Genomic DNA, 22,273 nt, shown 5'->3' on the forward strand with positions numbered 1-22,273 from the left:
GGTGGCCCCAAAATGTCTCTGTGCATCCCACATCCCGCTCAGGGAAGCTTTGTGCCCGAGGCTGTGCACTTGGCCTTCTGGCCTTCCCTCCATCACTCACAGGGCCCTTGTCTTCTAGGGCTCCATGAGCAGGGAGAGGGGCTGCATGTGCCACACCTGCCCCGGTCTTCCCCGTCACCTCCTGAGTGCAAGTCCTCTGGGAAAACGTGAAGCATGATGTCACAGACCAGGGTGCAGTGGGACTTAGTGTGTGAATCAGGAGCCCCAGGTCCCCGTCTCACCCCTGGAGTCCCAGATAGCACTCCCCTTCCTGATAGCTTGAAGATAGCTTCACCCCTTCCTGTCCCGCTCTCTCCGCAGCAACCTGCGCCAGATCTTCCAGTCCCTGCCGCCCTTCATGGACATCCTCCTGCTGCTGCTCTTCTTCATGGTCATTTTTGCCATCCTTGGTGAGTCCCTGCACCCCAGGGCCCGGGCGGCCCCTGAACATCAAATCCACGGTTGAAGGAGCATTGACTTTGACAGTGTTAAAAGTCCAGAAAGGAAAAAACAAAACAAAACATCCAGAAAGGTCTCACAAGTGGTTCAACTCCCATGACCTTCAACTTAGGAGATCCACTATTAGGAATAAAACGGGAGCCATGCTGTATCTTTCCGCGAGGTCATTCCCTTTCCCGTCAGAGCTCCCGCCTGACCTAGGCTACCATCGCACACACGTATCTCTATAGTTACACTTCCTGTTTCCTTAAACCACAAGTAAGTGCGATTGCTTTGCATATTGAAGCATCTTACATAAGTGGTCACGTAACGTGTGTGTGCCCTCCTGCGAAGTTTCTTCTGTTTTCACTATTACACATCACACTGCTGGGAATGCTCGCACCATCTATGGGAGTTTGTCCAGGGTGTGTGTCTGGGGCGGGAGCATGTGCACACTTCAGCCTCCCCAAGTTCAAAAGCAAGATCATGGCCTTTCGAACCCTGGGGAAGCCTTGCCTCTTTAGATAAGGCCAAGTATTAATGTGACAGCCACATCCAGACACAGGGCTTAGACAGTAGAGACCCTGGAACATGGCTGAGAAGCCTGGAGTCTCTTCTCTGGTCCTGGGATGGCGAAGACAGGGGAACCAGAGAGCCCTGCCTCTAAGGCCAGCGCCTCAGGCCCTTCTGATTGCTGTGTCCTGAGCCATTGGCTCCCGCATCACCTCCTGCCCGCTCCCCTACCATCCCTGGTCTCTACAGAATCCCCTTTCTGCTCCAAGGGGGCTACTTCTCCTGAGGTCAGAGCTTCTCCCCTTTCCCCACTCAGAACTTCAAGGACTCAGGGAATAGCCTGTTCCAAGAGGGAGGCTACTGGTGGTCCCACCCCGGGACCCTGGGCCATAGGAGAACAAGGGGATCCCTTCAGAATTGTTACTTGGCTGTCCTGTTCCCCACACCAAAATTGCAAACCAGCAGTCTGGTTTCCAAGTCCAGCCTTGGTCTGAAAATGTTGAGCCAACATTTAAAAATTAGATTTCTTGCCTGAAAATACAGATTTCCAGCCTTGAAAATTTTTTTAATCTTTTTTTTTTTAAATTAACAAATTGGAGATGGAATTGTCATATAACATCGTATTAGTTTTGGGGGCACAACGTAACGACTTGATACTTGTGTATATCATGATCCCCACAGTAAGTCTCGTTAATGTCCATCCCCATACAGTTACAGTTTTTTTTCTTGTGATGAGAACTTTCAAATAGATGATATATGATCTACTCTCTGAGCAACTTCCAAATATATGATAGTGTTGTTAACTAGCCATCGTGCTGTACATGTGGCCTTTTCAAACAGTAGACTCAGTGGTTCTTGGGTCACATTTCCAACGGGCAACATTTCTGCCATGTCCAAGCACACCTGCTCCTTCAGACAGAGCACGGAGTGTTTTCCAGAATGCCTGCGTCCCCACCACTCCCTGGTGCTCTCCCTTTGCCCCCCTGCGCTCGTTTACATTTGTGCAATCCTTTGATGTCTGGGTTGGGGTCCTCTGCTCTAACCTTTTTTTATGTTTTCTGCCACCTTCTAGGTTTCTACTTGTTCTCCCCTAATCCTTCAGACCCTGTAAGTAATCTCTGTATTTGTCTTTCTTTTTTTGTTGTTACTCTTCGTGTTTTTAAAAATTTTTTGTTTGTTTGCTTGTTTTTAGAGAGAGAGAGCACATGCATGCATGGGATGGGGGGCAGAGGGAGAGAGAGAATCTTAAGCAGTTTCCATGCCAACGTGGGCTTGATCTCACAACCCTGAGATCATGACCTGAGCTGAAATCAAGAGTCAGTTGCTTAACCGACCAAGCCATCCAGGCATCCCTGTCTATTTCCTTTTTTTATGTGGGGCCTTTCCCCTCAGGGGAATGTTTGACCACGGCCGCATTAGGAAGGTCTCTCAGCATAATTTATGGCGCTGGAAAGCTCATGTCACCCATACTTGAACTGCTCCCTTCTTTAAGCGCCGAGGGAATCCCCCTTCCTGCCCTTGAGACATGTTTCCAGGATCATAGTCCCAGTCAGTTGTCTGCTTCTGCCAGAAGCACAAAGTTCAGGAAGGCAGAGGCGGCTGGACTCCGCATTTGCTCCTTCCTCTGTCCTCCTCAGGATTCCTTGGGAGGAGGCAGAGTTGGTGGGGTGGGGAGGGGAGGAGCAGGCCAGGGCGCTCCAGGTGGCCTGTGGCAGCCTGTTTCTGGTGCCAGTGCATTCTTCTGCCTTCTTTCCCTACAGTACTTCAGCACGCTGGAGAATAGCATCGTCAGTCTGTTTGTCCTTCTGACCACAGCCAAGTGAGTGTGGGCTCTGCTTGGGCCTGGGCCCTCTGCCGGTGCCCCAGGGTCTTCTCTTTTCAGCCAAGAATGTTACACACCTGAGTGCAGACAGGTGCCAGGGGTTGGGGGTGGCCTGATGAGCTCAGAGCCCATGGACTGAGAGGAGGGAAGGCAGAAAAGAGAGATGTCCTCTGGGAGGATGGAAAAAGGGAGAAAGATGTGGGGCCCTGCGGTAATGCTCTGCACATCCAGTTTCCCAGACGTGATGATGCCCTCCTACTCCCGGAACCCCTGGTCCTGTGTCTTCTTCATCGTCTACCTCTCCATCGAGCTGTACTTCATCATGAACCTGGTGAGTGAGCATAGGTCTCGCCCCCTTGGAGCTGCTATCCCAGCCGGCACAGCACTGGGCACCGAGGGGATGAAGTAGAGACTGCTCGTGGCCTCCTTTGGGGAGGGGTCCCAGGCCGTGGTCAAGTGTGGCGTGGTGGCAGATGCCCTGCAGGGACCTGAGTTCCGCTGCTTACAGGGGCGTGGCCTCCCCGAGGTGGTGCTGCTGAGCTGTTAGCGCTGGAGCCAGCCCGCTAGGTCAGGCCTCCTGGGGCTGTTTGTTCTCCGGCAAACGTGTCAGAGTAACTATAAAAGCTGGTTGGGGCGCCTGGTGGCCCAGTCCGTTGAGCGACCACCTCTTGATTTCAGCTCAGGTCATGATCTCAGGGTCGTAAGATCAGCCCCCCCTTCCCCCCCTCCCTGCACACACATGTGCTCTCGCTCTCTCTCTCTAAATAAATAAACAAATAACTATGAACCCTGTGGCCAGGCACTGGGCAAAGTGCTTTATATATGAGGATTAAATGATTTTTCCCAAAACCCCTGGAACTACTATTACAATTCTCAGCATACCAATGCGGAAACGGGGGGCCAGAGCGGCACAGTGACTTGCCTGCAGCCGCACAGCGTGGGGCAGCCCGGTGAGCTGGTCGGATCGCGGAGCCCGGCTGCACCCACGTGTCTGTTTACCCCCCCACCCCCCACCGACCGGGAGCCATCAGAAGAGCCAACACAGGGCACCCTCTGCTCAGAAGAACATGATGTCCCCGCGCACACTGGGAACTTTGGAGGTGTTTGCTGAGGCCCATTTGGCCACCAGGAAGGTTCCTGCCATCAGCAGTTGCCCCGAAGAGGAGGCTGTCAGGCCCACGTTGAGAGCACACGTCAGTGCCAGAACTATCAGAGACGCTTTATCAAGTCTTGTGTTTATTTTTTTATTATTTTTATTTTTTTAAAATATTTTATTTATTTATTTGTCAGAGAGAGAGAGAGAGGACAATTGGGGAGTGGCAGGCAGAGGGAGAAGGGAACCTCCCCACTGAGCAGGGAGCCTGATACGGAACTCCATCCCAGGACCTTGAGATCATGACCCAAGCCGAAGGCAGATGCCTAATGGACTGAACCACCCAGGCGGCCCCTGGGTTTATATTTTACTATTATTTTTAAGATTTTATTTTTAAGTAATCTGTACACCCAGTGTGGTGCTGGAACTCACAACCCTGAGATCAAGAATCATATGCTCTCCCAGCTGAGCCAGCCAGGTGGCCCAAGTCTTGTGATTATTTTTATACTTTCAAGAGCGTCCTTACCCTGCTTCCCACAGTCAGGCCCGGTGTAGAAATGGAAAGCACTTGCCCTGGGGTAGACTTGTGAAATGTCCTAAAAACTGGAAGTCTTAAAAAGGAAGATATTTTCCTTTTTTTAATTCTTTAAAACCAAAATGTTGGCTATCTATATACGTGTTATAGTTATGTACTGTTGTCAGTTTAGAATCATAAAAATATATTCTGTGTGACTGATTTGCTTCAATTTGTAACATATTTAGAGCTGCGAAAATCTAGGGCATGGGTCAGCAACTGCAGCCTCCTGGCCAAAGCCAGCCCACCGCCTGTTTCTATAAATAAAGTTTTATTGGCCCACCGCCATGTCCATTTGTTTATGCATCATCTGTGGCTGATTCCATGCTACAGCTGCAAGGTTGAGTAGTTTTAACAGACACCATCTGGCCTTCAGAGCCTGAAATATTTGCTGTCTGTCCCGCTCTAGAAAAAGTTTGCTGACCCTCCCTTGATCTAAAGGGGAATGATGGTGGACCAGTTCAAAGGGATAGAAAAGACAAGAGAGTTTCCCTCGAAATATTTTCAAGAGGAAAAGAAAGCGTTTCCAAAAAAGCCTTCTTTGAATTCTGCTCCCGCCCTCCCGGTGCCCTTTGATAATGCAGACTGTATCATTAATATGCCAGCTCTGGAATTAGGCAGTCCAGGAATGTTGTGTCCTGGAGGGCAAACTGCCCCACTGCCCTGATTTCTGGGGCCATGCATGGAGCCGTGACTCACAGGGAGCAAGGGGGGCTGGCGGGAAGAAGCATCCTGTGCAACCGTGCTCCTTCCTGTTTGGAGGTTGGGATGGACACAGGCTCTCTGGCCATGATACTGGGCCGAACTGGGTGTAGAACCCAGTGTGTTCCTCTCGCCACTTCCCCTTAGAACACTGCCCAGCCTGTCGTGAGCTTGGGTGGAAAGGAGCACTTGGGGGAAAGTAGAATAATGACTTCATGTATCCAAAGAGAGAAAACTTAGAAATAGCCGTGGATGGCCTTCCCCTGCTGATGCTGAGAGACAAACTTCCTATATAAGGGGCAGGTGGGAGAGTCTTCTCAAGCCCCCCCTTCTGGGGTGGCTGGAACTGCCTGACCCCTTGAGGCCCCACCCAGCAGGGGAGCCAGGTCCTGTGTTCTTTGCTCCTAGCTTCTGGCTGTGGTGTTCGACACCTTCAACGACATTGAGAAACGCAAGTTCAAGTCCTTGCTGCTGCACAAGCGAACCGCCATCCAGCACGCCTACCGCCTGCTCGTCAGCCAGCGGGTAGGGACGGCTGGGGTGGGCCTGGCAGGGGAGAGGTTCCTGCTGCCCCTCACTTGCCCCGAGCAGCCCCTGAAGCATGGCAGGGCCAGCAGCCAGAAGTTGTGCCCCTGGGAGAACAGGGAAGAGCTGGGTGCCCTGGGATCCCTTGTTGTCCTTGGGCGTCCCCCCAGGGAAGGGGCAGGCTGGGCTCTGCATCTTCCTGCGTTCACATGGCCGTCTGCCCTGTCCCCGCAGAGGCCCGCTGGCATCTCCTACAGGCAGTTTGAAGGCCTGATGCGCTTCTACAGGCCCCGGATGAGTGCCAGGGAGCGTTACCTGACTTTCAAGGCCCTGAATCAGAGCAACACACCTCTGCTCAGGTAGGACTGGACCAGGTGGGGCTGGGTGGCCAAAGGCGCTTGTGAGGGGGAGCTGTAGCGGACAAAGGGCCCAGCAGGTGGGGGGCAAAGACGCTTGTAGAGACGAGTTTTCCCCACAGAGATTCTTCTACATGTAGATGGTATCGTGCATCAGGTTTCTTTTCACAAGTAACAGAAGTCCAGCCCAAATCCAGTTCAAGCTGGCTTGACAGAAAAGGAATGCACAGGCTCATGAAATGGACCAGCCCCGCCACTTGCTCTCAGCCCTGAGCGCAGTGGGGTAGTGCGAGCAGAACCCCAGGGCCGGGTGGGCGCACACGCACACGCGCACACACTCACACACAGGCTCTCAGCCCTGGCAGAGCCTCCAGAACCAGCCCTGAGATCTGCATGGGCAGTCTTGGTGTTCCAGACCGCGGACGATCAGAACCCTTCTTTCTGGGCAAGGAAGCGGGCCAGCTTTAGAAACAGGAGTAACCGAGCTCCGTTCGGGCTGAACTCAGCCCCCGGTGTTCCATGAGGTCCTCTGCTAGCGGAGGCCTGTCTGTCTAAGAGTTACAGCCAGCCGGGGGCGATGAACGGTGTCTGTGGTCAGTGTAGACGAAGCAGATTCAGTATGTGTGGCCTGGAGGGAGGAGATGAAATGCCCCCAGGTAAGGGTCCCTGGGGCCCCAAGGTGCTGAAACTCACAGGTGTCCCCTCCCCCATTGAAAGGACCACAGGTGGACAAGGGAGACCTGAAGCTCAGTGGGAACAGGTTCTGATTTTTTTTTAACCTTTTCACGTTGCTTACAACAGCCTAAAGGACTTTTATGACATCTATGAAGTCGCTGCCTTGAAGTGGAAGGTGAGCGCTTGTGCGTGTGGGACCAAAGACCAGAGAGCCGGAGAGGGAGTAGGGCCAGCTGTTGGGGGGTGGGGGGGGTGAGCCCCACTGCCCCGGAGGCCCAGCTCCTTCCCCGCTGGAGCACCTCTCAGCTCTCGCCTTGGTGCCCCGTACTGCAGGATTATAGGAGGCCCCCCACATGCCCTGACAGTTGCCCCGTAGCTTCCTCGTTAGGAGCACTGAATCTCGGGTAGACCCCATTAGTCACGGACATTGGGCAAGTTACCGAACCTTCCCAAGGCTCGTCTGACCCGGGAAATGGCAGAACAATGATCCCTACCTACAGTCACCTTCAGGATTACACGAAAAGAAGGCATGTGCGTGGCACCACTTACAGGCTCCATGGACAGTGGCATCACGGTCATCCCTGAGTGTTTTCATTGTTCCCCAAGTTAGCCAGGGGCGCAGGGCAGGAAAGCGGCAGCCTGACCCCAGGGGCAAGGTTGTGCTCACCATACCTCACACCCCCTCTCCATGGCCCTGTCGCCTGGCCAGGCCAAGAGAAATCGAGAACACTGGTTTGATGAGCTTCCCAGAACAGCATTCCTCATCTTCAAAGGTAAGGTTGACCTGAGTATGACAGTTGGGCAGCTGGGGACAGATGGAGGCTTCCAGAGACCATAGACAAGCATTTGAAGAGCCTGCTCCCTGGGTGTGTGTGTACACGTGTGTCTGGATGTGTGCCTACCAGAGGCAGACAGTGCGCTCACCCCAGCAGACAGGTAAGTGCAGTTTTTAAAAAGGTAATAGGACCGCATTATTGATTATCTTCTCAAACCTGCTTTTGGGCCTAATAACGGATTCCAGCCATCCTCCTGTGGCAGGATATATAGCGAGTGTAGACGGTCCCTGACATCATGCTTGCCCAGCATAAAATTCAAAATTCTCAAATCCAAGAATTAATTGAATGCCAGTTCTGAAGTTCTGTGGCGGGGTGTGGTTAGCTCTTGGGGGATTTCGAGTGCAAAAAGCCTGAAGCCTGGGTGCGGGCCATTGGGAACAAGAGTCAGGATGGTGTAGCCTATTCTGTGATTTCTTCCGCAGCTAGGGCTTTGGGCACTACTGTTAGCCTATAGTCTTTAGAGGGTTTTCCATTCCATGGAGTGATAGTTACTCAAGTGGATGAACATAGTCCCGGGTCGAGGCCAGCAACAAGTTAAGGTTAGCGGTGGCCAACAAAGCTTCGCTCTGCTCCATTCTGGCTCCGAGCTGCCCGGGCTCTCCCCAGAGCAGCTGTTGGCTCTGTGCTCTTGCTTGAGCACAAGCATGGGGTCGCTCTCAGAGCACGTCCTCCTTCCTTACCCCTGGGCATAAACGCCCCGAATGCTCATGTGTGCGAGGTATGTGGTAGGGGAAAGTGTCCTTGCAAATGGAGATTTTGATGTTAACATGTCTTCTCTTCAAATAGGAATTAATATCCTTGTGAAGTCCAAGGCCTTCCAGTATTTCATGTGTAAGTGTGAAATACCACAGCTCCAGGCCCCATCCCGCCTGAGTCCTTCACGTTCCAGAAGGTGGAGAGGCAAGGGATTAGCCGTGCCGCCGTGTGGTTGACTCTTTATTACAGAAAATTCCAAGCATGTGTAAAAGTGGGGAGAGGATAATGAGTGCCCACATACCCATCACCCAGCTTCAGCGGCTGTCACCCCACGGCCGGTCTTTCTGTCTGTCTGTACCCACCTCGCTGGGGCTCATCATCCCCTCTCTAGACCCCGGGGTTTTGGAAGCACATTTCAGAACCACAAGAAGTGTTTGGTTGCTCTGTCACTTGAGTCGGTTTCAATCTGTAGGTTTCTCTTTCGTCCCTTTTCTCCATCTTGTGACACTGAGTTGAAGAAACAGGACTGTTGGCCTTCAGTCTTGTTTTTGCATGTTCCTCTGTGGTGTATTTCCTGTCATTCCCGTCATCCAGTGGTTACATCTAGAGCTGTGTTTTCCAGTGTGGTAGCAATTTGCCAGGTGTGGCTATTTAAATTTAAGCAACTAAAATGAAAAGAGCCACAGTAGCTACATTTCAAGTGTGCAGTCACTGAAGACAGCTAATGACTACCAGTCGGGCAGCCCCGAGGAGGCAATTTCCATTGTCCTAGGAAGTCCTCTTGGACAGTACTGATGGAGCATCCTGATGGTGTTCAGTCTTTCTAAGGAACTCTGGTTCCATTTAGTGGGAAATGGTGTTTAGACACCACAGTTTGAAACGCTGAAGGTGCTCATGGCTTGGAGTTGGTTATTATTTCTAGGCCTTTCCATGGACAGAGGTGGGATTTTGTTTTTAAAGATAAACCATATCAGGAGTTGATCCTGACTTTTCTAACTCATATCCAGGACTACTGCGTTTTTACCGAACTTCCTCACCCTTTCATACCCAGATCCCACCCCTGGTCCCCTCTGTCTTAAAATCCTGGTTCCCAATACCACTCACACAGTTACTCATTCGCTGTACCCCACAGTAGACTCATAACCATCTTCAGATGGCGATCCCAACATAGTCCCAGCAACACAGAGACTAGAACACCCCCGCAGGGACATATGTTCACATGACACATGTTAAAGTCATCTGTAGTAGTCCTTTCTCCATGTGGCAGTGTCACCACCTGGACACACATTTAGGTTTCTTTATTTCATTTTATTTTTGATTTTCAGGGATTGCTTTTTTGACATCTTTGTTTTATACTTATGTAAATTGCCTACGTGGTTCCAAGTCAGATCTACAAAACAAATGTATTTAAGGATATCTCATTTACATCTGGTCAAACCTCCTCCAATGGGTAACTTTTATTTTGGTTTCTTCTTCCATTATTTAAAAACTGTAAGTAGATATATATGTTTTCCTATCCCCATGTCTTAACTCAACGATGGCATACTTCATATACACTTTTTCCCGCTTTGCTTTTTTTCCCTTAACCACATATCCCAGAGACCACTCCCCATCAATACAGGGAGATGTCCCTCATTTCTTTCTAGACTTGATACTTCACCTTTTCACGAATGTGTCATAATTGATCAAACCAGTCCGCGGCTGATCATTTAGGGCACTTCTAGATTTTTGCTCTCATGAACAGTTCTCCAGCAAATAGCTTGCAGGACACATTGTTTTGTGTTTTGCTATTATCTCATGGGGGTGGATCACTAAGAAGTGGGGCTGGTATTTAAAAGGCCAAATGAATATGTCATTCTGCTAACTAGTTCATGCAGTCGTCTTAAAATCACCTGTCTCTAGGGAAGGGCAACCATTTTAATGTGCAAATGTCTTTTACACTGACATGGAATGGCCTGTAGGATTTACTGAGACCGCTGGTATCCCTACGGCGACATAGAGCATGCTTCTGGAAACCTATGGCTGTTTTCCGAGTGAAACCACTGGTTGATGTAGCTCCTGTGAAAGCACTGACCTATCCCATGGGTGTGTGGAGCATCTCCTGGGGGCTGCTGGGAAAGTCGCTAGGGGGCTACAGTGCTGAGCTGTAGGTTTGTACACCCATCCGTGTTTTCTCTCTTACGGGCCTATCTGTTTGCAGACCTGGTGGTGGCCGTCAACGGGGTCTGGATCCTTGTGGAGACCTTCATGTTGAAAGGTGAGCCCTGGTCGGGGGACCAGCCGGTCCTGTGGGCATACCTGCCGCCCCCTCGCCCCACCTGACCTCCCGCCTCTTGTCTCACAGGTGGGAACTTCTTCTCTAAACAGGTGCCCTGGAGTTACGTCGTCTTTCTGACTAGTAGGTTTCTGAACATGGCTTTGCTGAATTGCTTGTCTGAAACCCTGGCCTGGGAGGGGATACCTCAGAAGGGCCTCTGTTCTGGCGCAGGCCGGGTATGGGAGGGGCTGGGGTCAGGCCGCTACTAACTGCCTCCTCCTGTTCCCAGTCTATGGCGTGGAGCTGTTCCTGAAGGTTGCTGGCCTTGGCCCCGTGCAATACCTGTCTTCCGGGTGGAATCTGTGAGTGGACTGCGTGTTTCTTAACCATGGCAGAGACCGAGAGGGCCGTGGGTCTGCTCCCTACACACCCACAGCATGCGCGGTGGTCTGCAGTGGCCAGAGGAGGGGCCAAGGACAGGACAAGGCCTATGTCTCCAGGAAGAGTTCTGCGTGTGGCTCTGGGACTTGCCAGCATCAGGCCCTTGTCCTACTCTCTCGGGCCCTCCTTGCGCATTCCTCCTAGACATGGCCTCTCTCTCTTTTTTTAAGATTTTATTTATTTATTTGAGAGAGAGACAGGGAGAGAGAGCATGAGAGAGGAGAAGGTCAGAGGGAGAAGCAGACTCCCCAAGGAGCTGGGAGCCTGATGCGGGACTCGATCCTGGAAGTCCGGGATCGTGACCTGAGTCGAAGGCAGTGGCTCAACCAACTGAGCCACCCAGGTGCCCCTAGACATGGCCTCTTAAGGAGCCTTAGGCTGGCTGGCTCTAACTAGTCATTTAGTCCCTGTGCCCATCGTCGACAACTAAGCTCTTCGCTCCTCCGTAAAAATCGTGATTCCATCAGAGAAGGAAGCTCCCCCACCCACTTCGGTCAGCCGCTAGCTGGGGGTGGTGAAGAGACCTGAGCAGCTCTCGTCCCTGTTCCACAGAGACCTCCAAGGCCACTTACCATCCACTTAAGTGAACTTACTCACGAAATTATGCTATACTCATGAGGCCTGGGTCTTGACAGAGGAGAATCCAGGAAGAGCAGTGGGGGGCTGAGCACCATGCTGCCTTCGGGGTCTCCGCACATGTCTGCAGGGAGGGGAGGCCCCCTGTCTCGAGCAGGGCTGGCTGTCTGGCCTTGCGGAGAATCCAGCTGCCCATCCTGCCCCTTCCCTCAGTGACCTCATCAGGGTCAGAGGTCACCCATATAACCCAACATCTGCTGTTAGACCAGTGCAGGACCTTCGAGCGCTGGAGGGGGAGGTATTTCCTGGGCATTTCTGATCCCCGCTGTGTATGCTGTGCCTGGGGGTCCAGCCAAGCCGGCCTCAGAAACCCCAGGGCAGTAGAAAGCTGCTTCCTGAGCTGTGCAGCTGCAGGCTCTCACTCTTACTGGGGTCAGCATGTGGGTTCCCTGGAAGGCAGCACTGAGAACAGGGCTGGGGAGCAGGGAGCGTGGGAGGGAGGTGGGCCCGGGCAGGCCGAATGGACCTTGCTTCTCCCTCTCCCTCTCCCTCTCCCTCCCAGGTTCGACTTCTCGGTCACAGTGTTCGCCTTCCTGGGACTGCTGGCTCTGGCCTTCGACATGGAGCCCTTTTATTTCATAGTGGTCCTGCGTCCCCTCCAGCTGCTGAGGTGACAGGGGCAGGGGCAGGGTGGGGAAAGCCTTGGGACTGGTCTGGGAAGTGGCACGATGGTGCCAGAAGATTCACAAGCCTGGTGTCAAAGACGCACCCCACTGTGGAGGCACCTGGCTCCTGTCTCCACTTGTGGGGGCGTGTGGCTTGCCCATCTCCCCACTTCACGGGTGACAGTTGCCTCTGACCGTGGAGGGGAAGCATGGCCCGTGGTGCGGGTGACCTTGGCCTGTAGCCACAGAGACACGCATGCTCAGGGTCATAAACCAGAAGGCCACAGCCTCTGAGGGTGCAGGGGGATTTTGGGGGGCCCCCAGGGCTTTCTGGCACAGCATCTTGTCAAGAAAAACCCTCCCTGGGTCTCTGCTTTTCCACAGAGACGGCTGTGGGGCACTAGTAAGGCACTACTCCATGGAACCCCCTTTCCACCTGGGGGTCGTGAGCTCTTGGTATCTCCAGTGGATTGTGGTATCCAGCCACGATCCCATATGTGTCCTTCCTGGGAGGAGAGGTGGACGTGGGCATGGCGATCGGGGGCAGTGTTTCTATCTAGAAGAACCCGCAGCTGTGCCCCTATGGTGGTGGCCAGGGGTGGGGGGATGTCTGCTTCCTCCCCACACACCGTGGCCCTTTCTTGGCCGCCGAGCCGCTGTGCCCCCGGTTCCTCTGCAGGCATGGCTTCTGTTCCCTTCTTGCCTTGCTGTGCCGGGTGAGGCCTTGTCTCTCTCGGAGTCTCCTGGTTCTGTTGCTGACCAGTGGCGAACAGCCACGGCTGCCTCTTCCACCAAAGAAGAGGCTGGGGAGATGCCCCCAGGCTGGCAGCAGGGTGGGCAGCAGGGCTCGGGTGGGTGAGAGGCCCAGGCCGTCCTCCCCCGTCTGTGCTGGGGGTGGGGGCTGCGGCCACTCTGAACGCCACCCGGTCTCTTCCTTCAGGCTGTTTAAGTTGAAGAAGCGCTACCGCAACGTGCTAGACACCATGTTTGAGCTGCTGCCCCGCATGGCCAGGTACCGCCCGCCTCTCAGCCCCCGGGGCCAGGCGCCGCGAGGCTTGCGCCCCCAGGGGGGCAGCTGGGTGGTAGTCGGGGGAGAGGAGGCGGCCCGCAGAGGACTGACATCGAGGGTCTGACGGGTCTCCAAGGAGACTGAGCTGTTGACCACCACAGGTCTCCCTGGTACCACTTTCCTCCACTGACCTGTCTGAAATACTGAGTAGGGAGGGCAGGGAGCTGTCCACTCACTTACCACCTGTGTCTACATTCACAGGTAAGGGGTCACCTGTGAGTCTACCTTCACAGGTAAGGGGTGAATCTCCGGTAAGGGGCATCTGTTAATAGAGTCCTGGCTCGAGCCGTTTTTGACCCCAGACCTGAATCACGAGGCCCCTCGCCTGCAGGCACTTTCCAGTCGGTAAACCTGGCTAGGGGCATGCCTGTCTGTTAGTCAGCGCAGTGGGTCTGAGGACGCGGGGCTGCCGGAGGCGCCGGTCTCTCCTGCCTGGCCCCCAATCACCCTGTCCCTTCTGACCCTCCTCCCCAGCCTAGGCCTCACCCTGCTCATTTTCTACTACTCCTTTGCCATCGTGGGCATGGAATTCTTCTGTGGAATCCTCTACCCCAACTGCTGCAAGTGAGTACGCGGCGGCCCGCCCACCCTGCCCGCCCCCAGGCAGCCCGTGTTTCCCGAGGCCCCAGGCCAGGACCTGCGTGCTGCCCCCAGCCCCTCTAAGCGGGTCCCCTGCAGCCTTGGGGGCCGCAGGGACACAGTCTCTGAGCCACAGCACCCTTCGAAGCCCCTGGAATCACTTTGCTTTGCTTTCCGGGGCCTTAGTTGAATACAGTAGTCACGTGAGGGACCTGGAATCAGAGGGCTGTCTCTGAAGCGAGGACATCTGAACAGGTTTCCCATCCCCTTGCCCTTGCCCTTGGGGCTGAGGTCTGAAGGCCGCCCCTCAACCGTGAGCAGCCTGAGGCCTGACTTCTTTGATTTCCTCCCCCTTCTCTGGGGGCGATGGGGACTCGGCAGACACATCGGCTCGGGCCTCCTGGCAGCATTAGGCCGATGGACACCCACGGGAAGGCCTTTGGGGGCCGGGGTAGAGCGTGGAGAGCACAAGCTCCCATGACCCCTCCCTCCTCCACGCCACCACAATGAAGCCAGTGTGTTCGGACATTAATTCTCCAGTCAGTGTTCTCCAAACTTTAGCCCATGAGGCCTCAAGCACAAACTCCTTCCAAAGACACGGGCAGCCGTTTTGAGTGTCAGGCTGGGCTCAGAATCAGGCCGAGAACAGCGGGCCACAAACTCCACAGTGGGCCAGAGCCCCCAGGGCAGCTGCCCAAGGCCCGGGACTCTGCATTCTGAACAAGTTCCCCAGGACCAGACACGTGGAAACATTGGCATGAATGTTAACAGAGCCGACAGAAAGGACTGGAAGGAAAATGCAAATAAGCTCTTAGAACAGGGGCAGCCTTTGGAGCAGCCTTTGGAGCATCCCGGCCTGGTGCTGGGGCTAGCCTGGCTTTCTCAGGGTCAGCGGTGTCACTGTCCAGCACCCAGGCCCCAGAGCAGATCGCAGGTGGGGAGAACCAGGGGAGACACTGCCCTTCTCTCCCTCCAGCGGCTGGGAGGGAGATGGCTTCCCTGGTGGCAGAGCAATGCCCATTGGACGCAGATAAGCAGGGGGCAAGCCCAGGAGTCCCCAGCAACGCCCAGCTGGTGAGAGGAGCCAAGGGCCACCCTTGAGCCAGGAACGTGGGCCGGAGAGCTGGGGGCTGGGCCAGGACGGTGGCTCCTGGGTCAGAGCTTGGTTCACTTAAGCGTTTTGTCCTCTGTCGAGGTGACCGATTTTCTTGTGACCTTCCCTTCTGCTCCTCTGTCTCCCTGGCCAGTACGAGCACTGTGGCCGATGCCTACCGCTGGCTCAATCACACCGTGGGCAATAGGACTGTCGTGGACGAAGGCTACTACTATCTCAATAACTTTGACAACATCCTGAACAGCTTCGGTGAGTGCAGAGGCCACAGGCGGCACAGTCCCCAGACCCACTGCCTTTGTCAGTCACCGCGGGCCCCAGACGCGACCTAGCAGAGCTGTCTGAGGCCTCCCGGGTCCTCTGGAGCCTTAGCAGGGCCTGTGGTTGGACCCACCGCAGGGAGGCCGGGCCAGATCCCAGCACCCACTTACCACCAGCTTTCGTTCTGGGGAGCAGAGAGCTCATGCTTTGCTCTGAAGGGGACAGCTTGAGGCCAGGGGACCCACCTGCAGTCGCAGCCCCACAGTTGCAGGGTGGGATAGCCACACCAACCTGCCACAGTGCCCTGCACTGGCCCCAGCTCAGGTCCACACAGTGCTGCTCCCATGTTCTGTGGAGAAGCTGGGGCAGGGGCAAGGGCAGGGGTAGGACACAGCTCAAGAGGAATGGGAGCCCATCACGGCATCCCAGAACCACAGCAAGTGAGGTCTGAGTGCTCTTTCCCTGCCGCCCGACCCCAGCCCTGGTTCGTCCCAGGCTGCTGAGGCAGCGGGCACACCCTTTGGGAGACAGGCCAAGCTGGCAGCACTGTGGGGTGGGCACTCAGGGAGGGCCTTGGGACGTACAGCCCATGCTGGCAGATGAGGACGCCATCATTTAGCTGTGTGGTACCCCGGACACGTGAAGAGAGGCCACTTGAAACAGATTTGGAAAAAGTGAGTCTCATTCTCCCTTCCTTTTGGCAGTGACCTTGTTCGAGCTCACGGTTGTCAACAACTGGTACATCATTATGGTAAGGACCTTGGTCAGCTCCTGGGGGCATCCTCCCACCATCCTCTGAGGCCAGCTCTAGTCTTGCCTGGCCCCTGGTGGGATGTATCACTCTTCTGTGCTCTGTCGGGATTGGGGGCCTGGGTCACACCGGGTTGGGGTTCTGCCCAGAGCCCACGGTGCAGGCTGGGCCCCAGGAGCCACCCCTCTGCATTTACATCCCTGCCCCATGCGTGTCCCCTAGTGGCCTGGAGATGCCAGTTAGCGTGTGGGTCTCTAGCCTCCCACCACTGTCAAGGAGCAGTGTGGCAAGGGTTGTTAGGTTTTGTTTTCCATTCCTTAAATTCTTCCAAGTCTTCCGCCCCTGCTTGGGACAAAGACTACCCGTGTCAGTGGTGAGCCCTGCCACCCTGGGGAGCATCCAAGGCTCATGCAGCATGGAAGAGTTTTTAGACCCTGGGAATGAGGGCCACCCCCCTCCCCCCGTCCTGTGTCTCCCACAACCCCAGGCAGATCGGGCAGGGTCTGTAAAGAGCATGTGGGGGACCGTGGAGTGGCCCAAGTGCACAGTGACCTGGCCCCGCCCGGGCGCTCACTCACTGGCCACCTCCCCGTGTCCCCAGGAAGGTGTCACCTCTCAGACCTCACACTGGAGCCGCCTGTACTTCATGACTTTTTACATCGTGACCATGGTAGGTCCCTGGCCACACTCTCTGCCCTTCAACACTCAGAGTCTCCAGCCGCCCTGCCTGGTGGGTGGCCACCAAGGGACGAGGGGCTGGGACGGGGGTCAGCATCTGACCGAGCTCGGCCGGGGGCGGGTCCTGGAGCAGCTCATGCACCCCTTCCCGCTCTCTGCGCCCGGCCAGGTGGTGATGACCATCATTGTCGCCTTCATCCTCGAGGCCTTCGTCTTCCGAATGAACTACAGCCGCAAGAACCAGGACTCGGAAGGTCTGTGCGAGCAGCCGTGGCCAGAGCCTTCCCACAGGCTGCCTGGCTGCCCGGCTGCTGGCTGTCCAGTCCCGCTGTCTGGCTGTCCAGCTGTCCAGGCTTCTGGCATTTCAGCATATCTGTCTGCTTTATCTGTTACATCTCTCATGTGCATTGGTTTTCAGATTCTTGTTTTTTGATTTTCAAATACTTGTTGATTGGAGAAGGCTCTTGAGATCATGTTCAAAATAAAAGCAGTCCATGTCCGAGATTAGAAGGATCGCAGAGCAGAGACAGGCCTATTGTGAACACAACAGCCTTCTGGCTGTCCTTTCCGCTGTGACCTCCGCATCTCTAAATCACATGGTCACGGTGGGGTTCTAGATTGAAAGGGTGTGAATGCCGCACCAGTGGCTCCTCCTCCTGCAGCTGGATGACCGCAGCTCCAGTAATGGCCTCGCCTCTTCCAGGGTGCAGAGCTTTGTGCGTACTGATCCTTCCAGATTCTCCATCAGAGCCGCTACAGACCTGTTCTTTGTTTCCAAATCTGTCTTATCAGGCCATCTGACCGTTTTGACTCAGAGACTCCCTGCCGAAACCCTCTGTCCCCTATAAGCTGCTGGCCCAGCCAGCGTCCCCCACATCTGCAGCAAAATGAGGGAAGGGATGTGCGTGCCAGACGTGAGGGTTTGGGGTGGGGGGCACCATGCTGATGCAGGTTTTCTCAGAGAAGGAAACTTAGGACACCTGACGGGGCTGCAGGGAAGAGGGCCGAACCAGGCCAAGCCAGATCGGGAGGCTCTGAGCCCCAGGCTCCTTCCTAGCCCTGGCCTCCCCTCCCACAGTTGACAGCGGCATCACCCTCGAGAAGGAAATCTCCAAAGATGAGCTGACTGCTGTCCTGGAGCTCTACCGGGAGGGGCGGGGAGTCACGTCCGACATGGCCCGGCTGCTCAAGGTCCTCTCCCAGATGGAAAGGCATGAGGTGAGGAGCCGTGGGGCCACCTCCGACGGAGGGGCAGGTTTTGGCTTAGTGGAGGGCCTGCCCCGCTTGGGCCCACCCCAAGCCTCTGCTCTTTTTTTTTTTTTAGCAAAACACCGTGGTGTTTCTGGGACGGAGATCAAGGACCAAAAGTGACCTGAGCCTAAAGATGTACCAAGAGGAGATTCAGGTAGGAGCGCCCCTGCCCCTACTGCCTAGACCCTCCCAGCTCCTGCCTAGGGTTGGGCCTCCCTGCTGCTGAGCGGGGATGCCCCCTGTCCCTAACCTGAGTGTGCAGGCGGGGAGGCTCCGGTGGGGATCGGGGCCATCCATTGGGACCGCAGCCAGTGGGTCTGGGACGCAGGGCTAGGTGGAGCTCTGGCTCGGCCGTGAACCCTCAGCCCTTCGCCACCATGAGCAGCTCTCCCATATGGCCCTGCTGCTTGAGCATTCTCCAGAACCTACCCCGATTCTTACTCTGAGCCAGAGTCACAAGCGTGGCATGCACAGCAGGGGACATCGTGGCCAAAAGGCTGCAGGGGCCTGGAGAGCTGGCAAGGGCAGGGCTCGTCGGAGGGGGTGGCCTCTGCTCAGGGCCATCAGGTTCTCCGTTTGAGGTTTTTGTTGTTGTTCTAATTTAAGAGAAGGGAGAAGTCAAAATTTTTTAAGTAAAATTTCCCCATCTTTCCACATCAGCAGCTAAGTAAGCGAGCTTGTGAAGCACCACGGGGGCCAACGCCTCACATCCCCAGCAGAACCCCACAGAGCGCAGGCCACCAGCGCTCGAGCTCTGCTTTGGCTCTTCTCTTCAGCCTCCGGGTCCCAGGGCTCGGGGGAGGGTCTCCCACGCCACCCATCGTGCCTCTGCAGTTTCTGGCATCCTCACAGCTAGAAATCCCTCTGTTTCCACGGGGACAGTGATGACCACTGCCCACGCCCAGAAGGCAGGGAGGCTGCAGCTCCCCGAGCTGACTCACACAGTCCTGAGAACACGCACTCAGCTGCTGTCCTTTGTCCTCTGCCCATGTGTCCCCTCCTGGCCTCAGTGCCCCCCTCTGTACAGTGAGGGGGCACAGAAAGAAGGCCATCTGAGTCTTATTTAAGCTCTCAAGTTCTGTGGCTCAGATTTTTTGAACATGTAAGTCAGCTTCTCTGATTCCTTAATCACCTGAACACCCGTCTCTGAAAATGTCAGACGACATAACAATATGGGTCTTAGGCGGGTTAATTTTTTTTTTTTTTGCAAAATCATGTCACGGCCTTACCTGGGGGGTACCAAAAGCAACGTGGGAGTTTGGAGAGGCCCTCACTGTCTTCCAGCTTCATAAAACTACTAAGCCTCAGTTTTCTCAGGTGTATCATGAGGACATGGTTCCTGCCGAGCTCAAATGGGATAACACCCGGGAATCCCTTTGTGAAGGACAAAAGTTTATGTTCACAACCAAACAGAGGGTGATGATGAGTACCTGGGCTTTGCTTAAAGAGACGCTATGTTATATGTGCCAAGGAGAACATTTATAAGGAGGCTTGCAAATCTCTAATCAATAAGGGAAAGATTTCACAGTAATTTTTCTATCTGGGCCATATGCAGAATTCCCAGCAGGTCCAGGGGTGTCCTGAGTGAGGCTGGCTCCCACTGGCCGCTGTGTACCCCGGGCAGTTGGGGGGGTGCTCTCCGGGCTGGGGCAAGCGCGGGACTGGCGGGGAGGGGTCCAGGCCGCTCAGTGCCCCGTCCGCGTTCTCCTCTAGGAGTGGTATGAGGAGCACGCCCGCAAGCAGGAGCAGCAGGAGGGACCGCTCGGCGGCAGCGGCCAGGCTCCCGCCACCCAGCAGCTCCCGGGCAGCCGCCAGCGCTCCCAGACCGTCACCTAACTCCAGTGCGCAACAGCCATCTCGTCTATGCAATAACGCAATAGTATTATTTTACTACGACGTATGGAAAAAATGCGTGCGTGTGTGTGTGTGTGTGTACACTCACACGCATTCATATATATGCACATATTTATATATAGGAAGAGAAAAAGACAAGATGGGGCTTGGTGTGTAACCACCCTGCTCTGTTTTTCGTAACCCCAGAGGTCACTTTGGTTTAAGGGGTCAGGCCGCCTGTGAGCTCTTCCTAATGTGGAAGGTTCCAGAAGGCCTCTTCAGAAGACCACTTGGATAGATCCTGCCGATCTCTGCAGGGCTCGCCTTCAAAGTGGGTCAGCCCTCCCTAGGCCAGATCCAAACCGTCTTCCCCACGCTGCTCTCACACTCGCGTCCCAGCTGACAGCTTCCCCACTAACTTTCCCTGCGGCCTACGTCACGGGGTGTCTGTGACCTGCGTTAGGGACACAACCACTTAGGATGTGGGTTAGTATTTCTCTATATATGATAATATAATAGAACATTCCTTCGGGGGACCAGTGCCTAGGACCTAACGGATAGTGTAATCAAGGGGTGTGATCATACCCACACGGTCGGATCTCGGCCAGTGCTGGGCAGTGCGAGAGTGTGCGTGATTGCACAAGATTGTGCGAATTTCACATCCCAGCTCTGTAAGTCTTCCCTCCCGTATTTTCTTTGGTTTAACTCTTGCGGCTGCAGATCCTTCTAAAATAGCCTCCTTTAGGATCTCAGGAGGAGAGCAAGCAAAAGGCCGGGCTGATGGCTTCCGGATGCATTCCTGAGATGGGCTTTCTCCACTTGATCCCTTTTCCTTGGGATTACCTTGTTGCAGCAGAGAGACATCTCAGTTAACACGGGATTCTGCTGAAGACAATGGCAGATCCTTCACACTGTGCATTAGGTTCTGCTGCTGGAAAGGGGTGCACAGAGCTGACACTCACCCCGGGGGTGGTGGTGGTCCATGGCAGGCCTGCGCCTGAGCCCCTGCTGGTCCACTGGGACAGCTCCCCTCTGCCCCCACCTTAAGCAGTCCCCTCCGTGGACTCGCCCCAGGGTTTTTCACTGGCACAGCTAGCTTCAGGTGAGCTCTTGGTTAACCGAGGACCCCCATATCTTGGGTGGGTGGGTTCTCCTGAGTTCAGCTTGGTTGGGTAGGACCGGTGCTTGAATCCAGGGCGCATGTTGGGGTGGGCAGCCCGGTGAGCGGTGTTGGCAGCAGCAGAAGCAGGGTCAGAGCATAGGGAGTTCTGGTTCAGCTCCGCTGGGCTGCAGACCTAGCATAGGGCAGGAGGCGGAGGCGCTGGGATGAAAGGGGTCGGCTGGGGGCAGGGGCATCCCAGTCTAACCCCAGCTTTCCAGATGCCTCCACTGCCTCCCAGGACTTAGGAAGGTGGGTGGGCAGAAGTCTCTCCCTGCCATGCCCTCTTCCCAGCAGGGCATGGCCTGATCCCAGGGGTGCCATCCTGGTGCCCCGGAGGGGCTGATTCCCAGAGCCAGCACTGCAGAGCTGTGCCCCTCACCAAGGCAGGAGTGGCAGGCATTTGTTTCTGTTTTTAAAGCACAGCCCTTTGGGGAAACAATGAACCAGGGAGATCCCCATGGGGCATCAGGAGACTGGCATTGTCCTCTCTGGCTCTGGAGGGCCACCAGCCAGCACACGCAGCTCTGCACCGAGCCCCAGGCCAGAACCCCTTGCCCTCTCCAGAGAAGGAACTTTATTTATAATTTGCACAATTGGGTGCCTTTTAGCCTTTGTGTGTTGAAATGGGTATTTTGGAATCAGGAGTCAAGGGATAGCTTTCAAAGGAGGATAGGTCCTCTGCCCTGAGTGTTTGAGCTTCATTCTAGTCCCTTCCCCTGGTGAACCAGGGAGAGGTGCCAGGGGAGTTCAGGCCCCTCGTGTGGGGGTGGTACCAGCCCCAGTCCTCTGAGAAAGACCCTGATTTTAGCTAGATGGGATGAATGCAGCAGCCGTTGCGCTGCAGGCCAGACTCTGGCCAGTAGTGGGCGCTTGTCATTGAGGCTAAGGACAGCTGGCCCTTTGGGGTCACCTAGGCCTGTGAGATCTGAGGGACCTGGGACATCATCCAGTTCAGATGCCCTCTCACCATCCACGTCCTAGCCGAATGAAACCAAGGTCAAACCAACCTGCCCTTGGCCATGATGGCAATATGCCCCTGCCCCGCTTTGGAGGGACACCACCTGGTCCCTCCTCCTTGCCTCCCTCCCTGCACCCAGCCTTACTCCACACCACGTGACAATCATTTTGTATGGATAGCGGGAGCAACACTGTAAGGTTTTGTACATTGGTGATTTGTTACCTAGAAAACCCACTGTGTCTCCAGATTTCTGGCATATTAATAAAAAAAACCTCTCCTTTGTAAACGTGGCTGCCGCCTCGTGACTTCCCCCGAGTGACGTTCTATGGGTTCCGGTACCATGGGGAAAGGTGCGAGGTCCCATCCACAGTTGTTCCCGACCCCACCTCAGGCCCAAGCCTTTGGCCTTGGA

General features: G+C 55.0%; 1 protein-coding gene across 4 annotated transcripts in view; it reads left to right on the forward strand.

Moving 5' to 3' along the window:
* Positions 1-22,151, forward strand: part of TPCN1 (two pore segment channel 1) — a 58,637-nt gene extending 36,486 nt beyond the window's left edge. For all 4 annotated transcript variants that reach the window (XM_047696450.1, XM_047696451.1, XM_047696452.1 and 1 more), the window contains 22 exons: positions 361-449; positions 2,063-2,097; positions 2,751-2,809; positions 3,044-3,143; positions 5,590-5,706; positions 5,941-6,065; positions 6,864-6,912; positions 7,447-7,510; positions 8,360-8,404; positions 10,470-10,526; positions 10,614-10,667; positions 10,816-10,888; positions 12,106-12,213; positions 13,149-13,220; positions 13,752-13,841; positions 15,104-15,219; positions 15,933-15,979; positions 16,581-16,649; positions 16,827-16,911; positions 17,736-17,875; positions 17,982-18,062; positions 19,622-22,151. In XM_047696450.1, the coding sequence (XP_047552406.1) occupies positions 361-449; positions 2,063-2,097; positions 2,751-2,809; positions 3,044-3,143; positions 5,590-5,706; positions 5,941-6,065; positions 6,864-6,912; positions 7,447-7,510; positions 8,360-8,404; positions 10,470-10,526; positions 10,614-10,667; positions 10,816-10,888; positions 12,106-12,213; positions 13,149-13,220; positions 13,752-13,841; positions 15,104-15,219; positions 15,933-15,979; positions 16,581-16,649; positions 16,827-16,911; positions 17,736-17,875; positions 17,982-18,062; positions 19,622-19,744 (1,798 nt within the window). In that variant the 3' untranslated portion in view covers positions 19,745-22,151. The remainder of the gene's footprint in view (positions 1-360; positions 450-2,062; positions 2,098-2,750; positions 2,810-3,043; positions 3,144-5,589; positions 5,707-5,940; positions 6,066-6,863; positions 6,913-7,446; positions 7,511-8,359; positions 8,405-10,469; positions 10,527-10,613; positions 10,668-10,815; positions 10,889-12,105; positions 12,214-13,148; positions 13,221-13,751; positions 13,842-15,103; positions 15,220-15,932; positions 15,980-16,580; positions 16,650-16,826; positions 16,912-17,735; positions 17,876-17,981; positions 18,063-19,621) is intronic.
* The last annotated feature ends 122 nt before the right edge of the window (positions 22,152-22,273 follow it).

This window comes from Lutra lutra, chromosome 12, assembly GCF_902655055.1.
Source record: "Lutra lutra chromosome 12, mLutLut1.2, whole genome shotgun sequence".
NCBI lineage: Eukaryota > Metazoa > Chordata > Mammalia > Carnivora > Mustelidae > Lutra > Lutra lutra.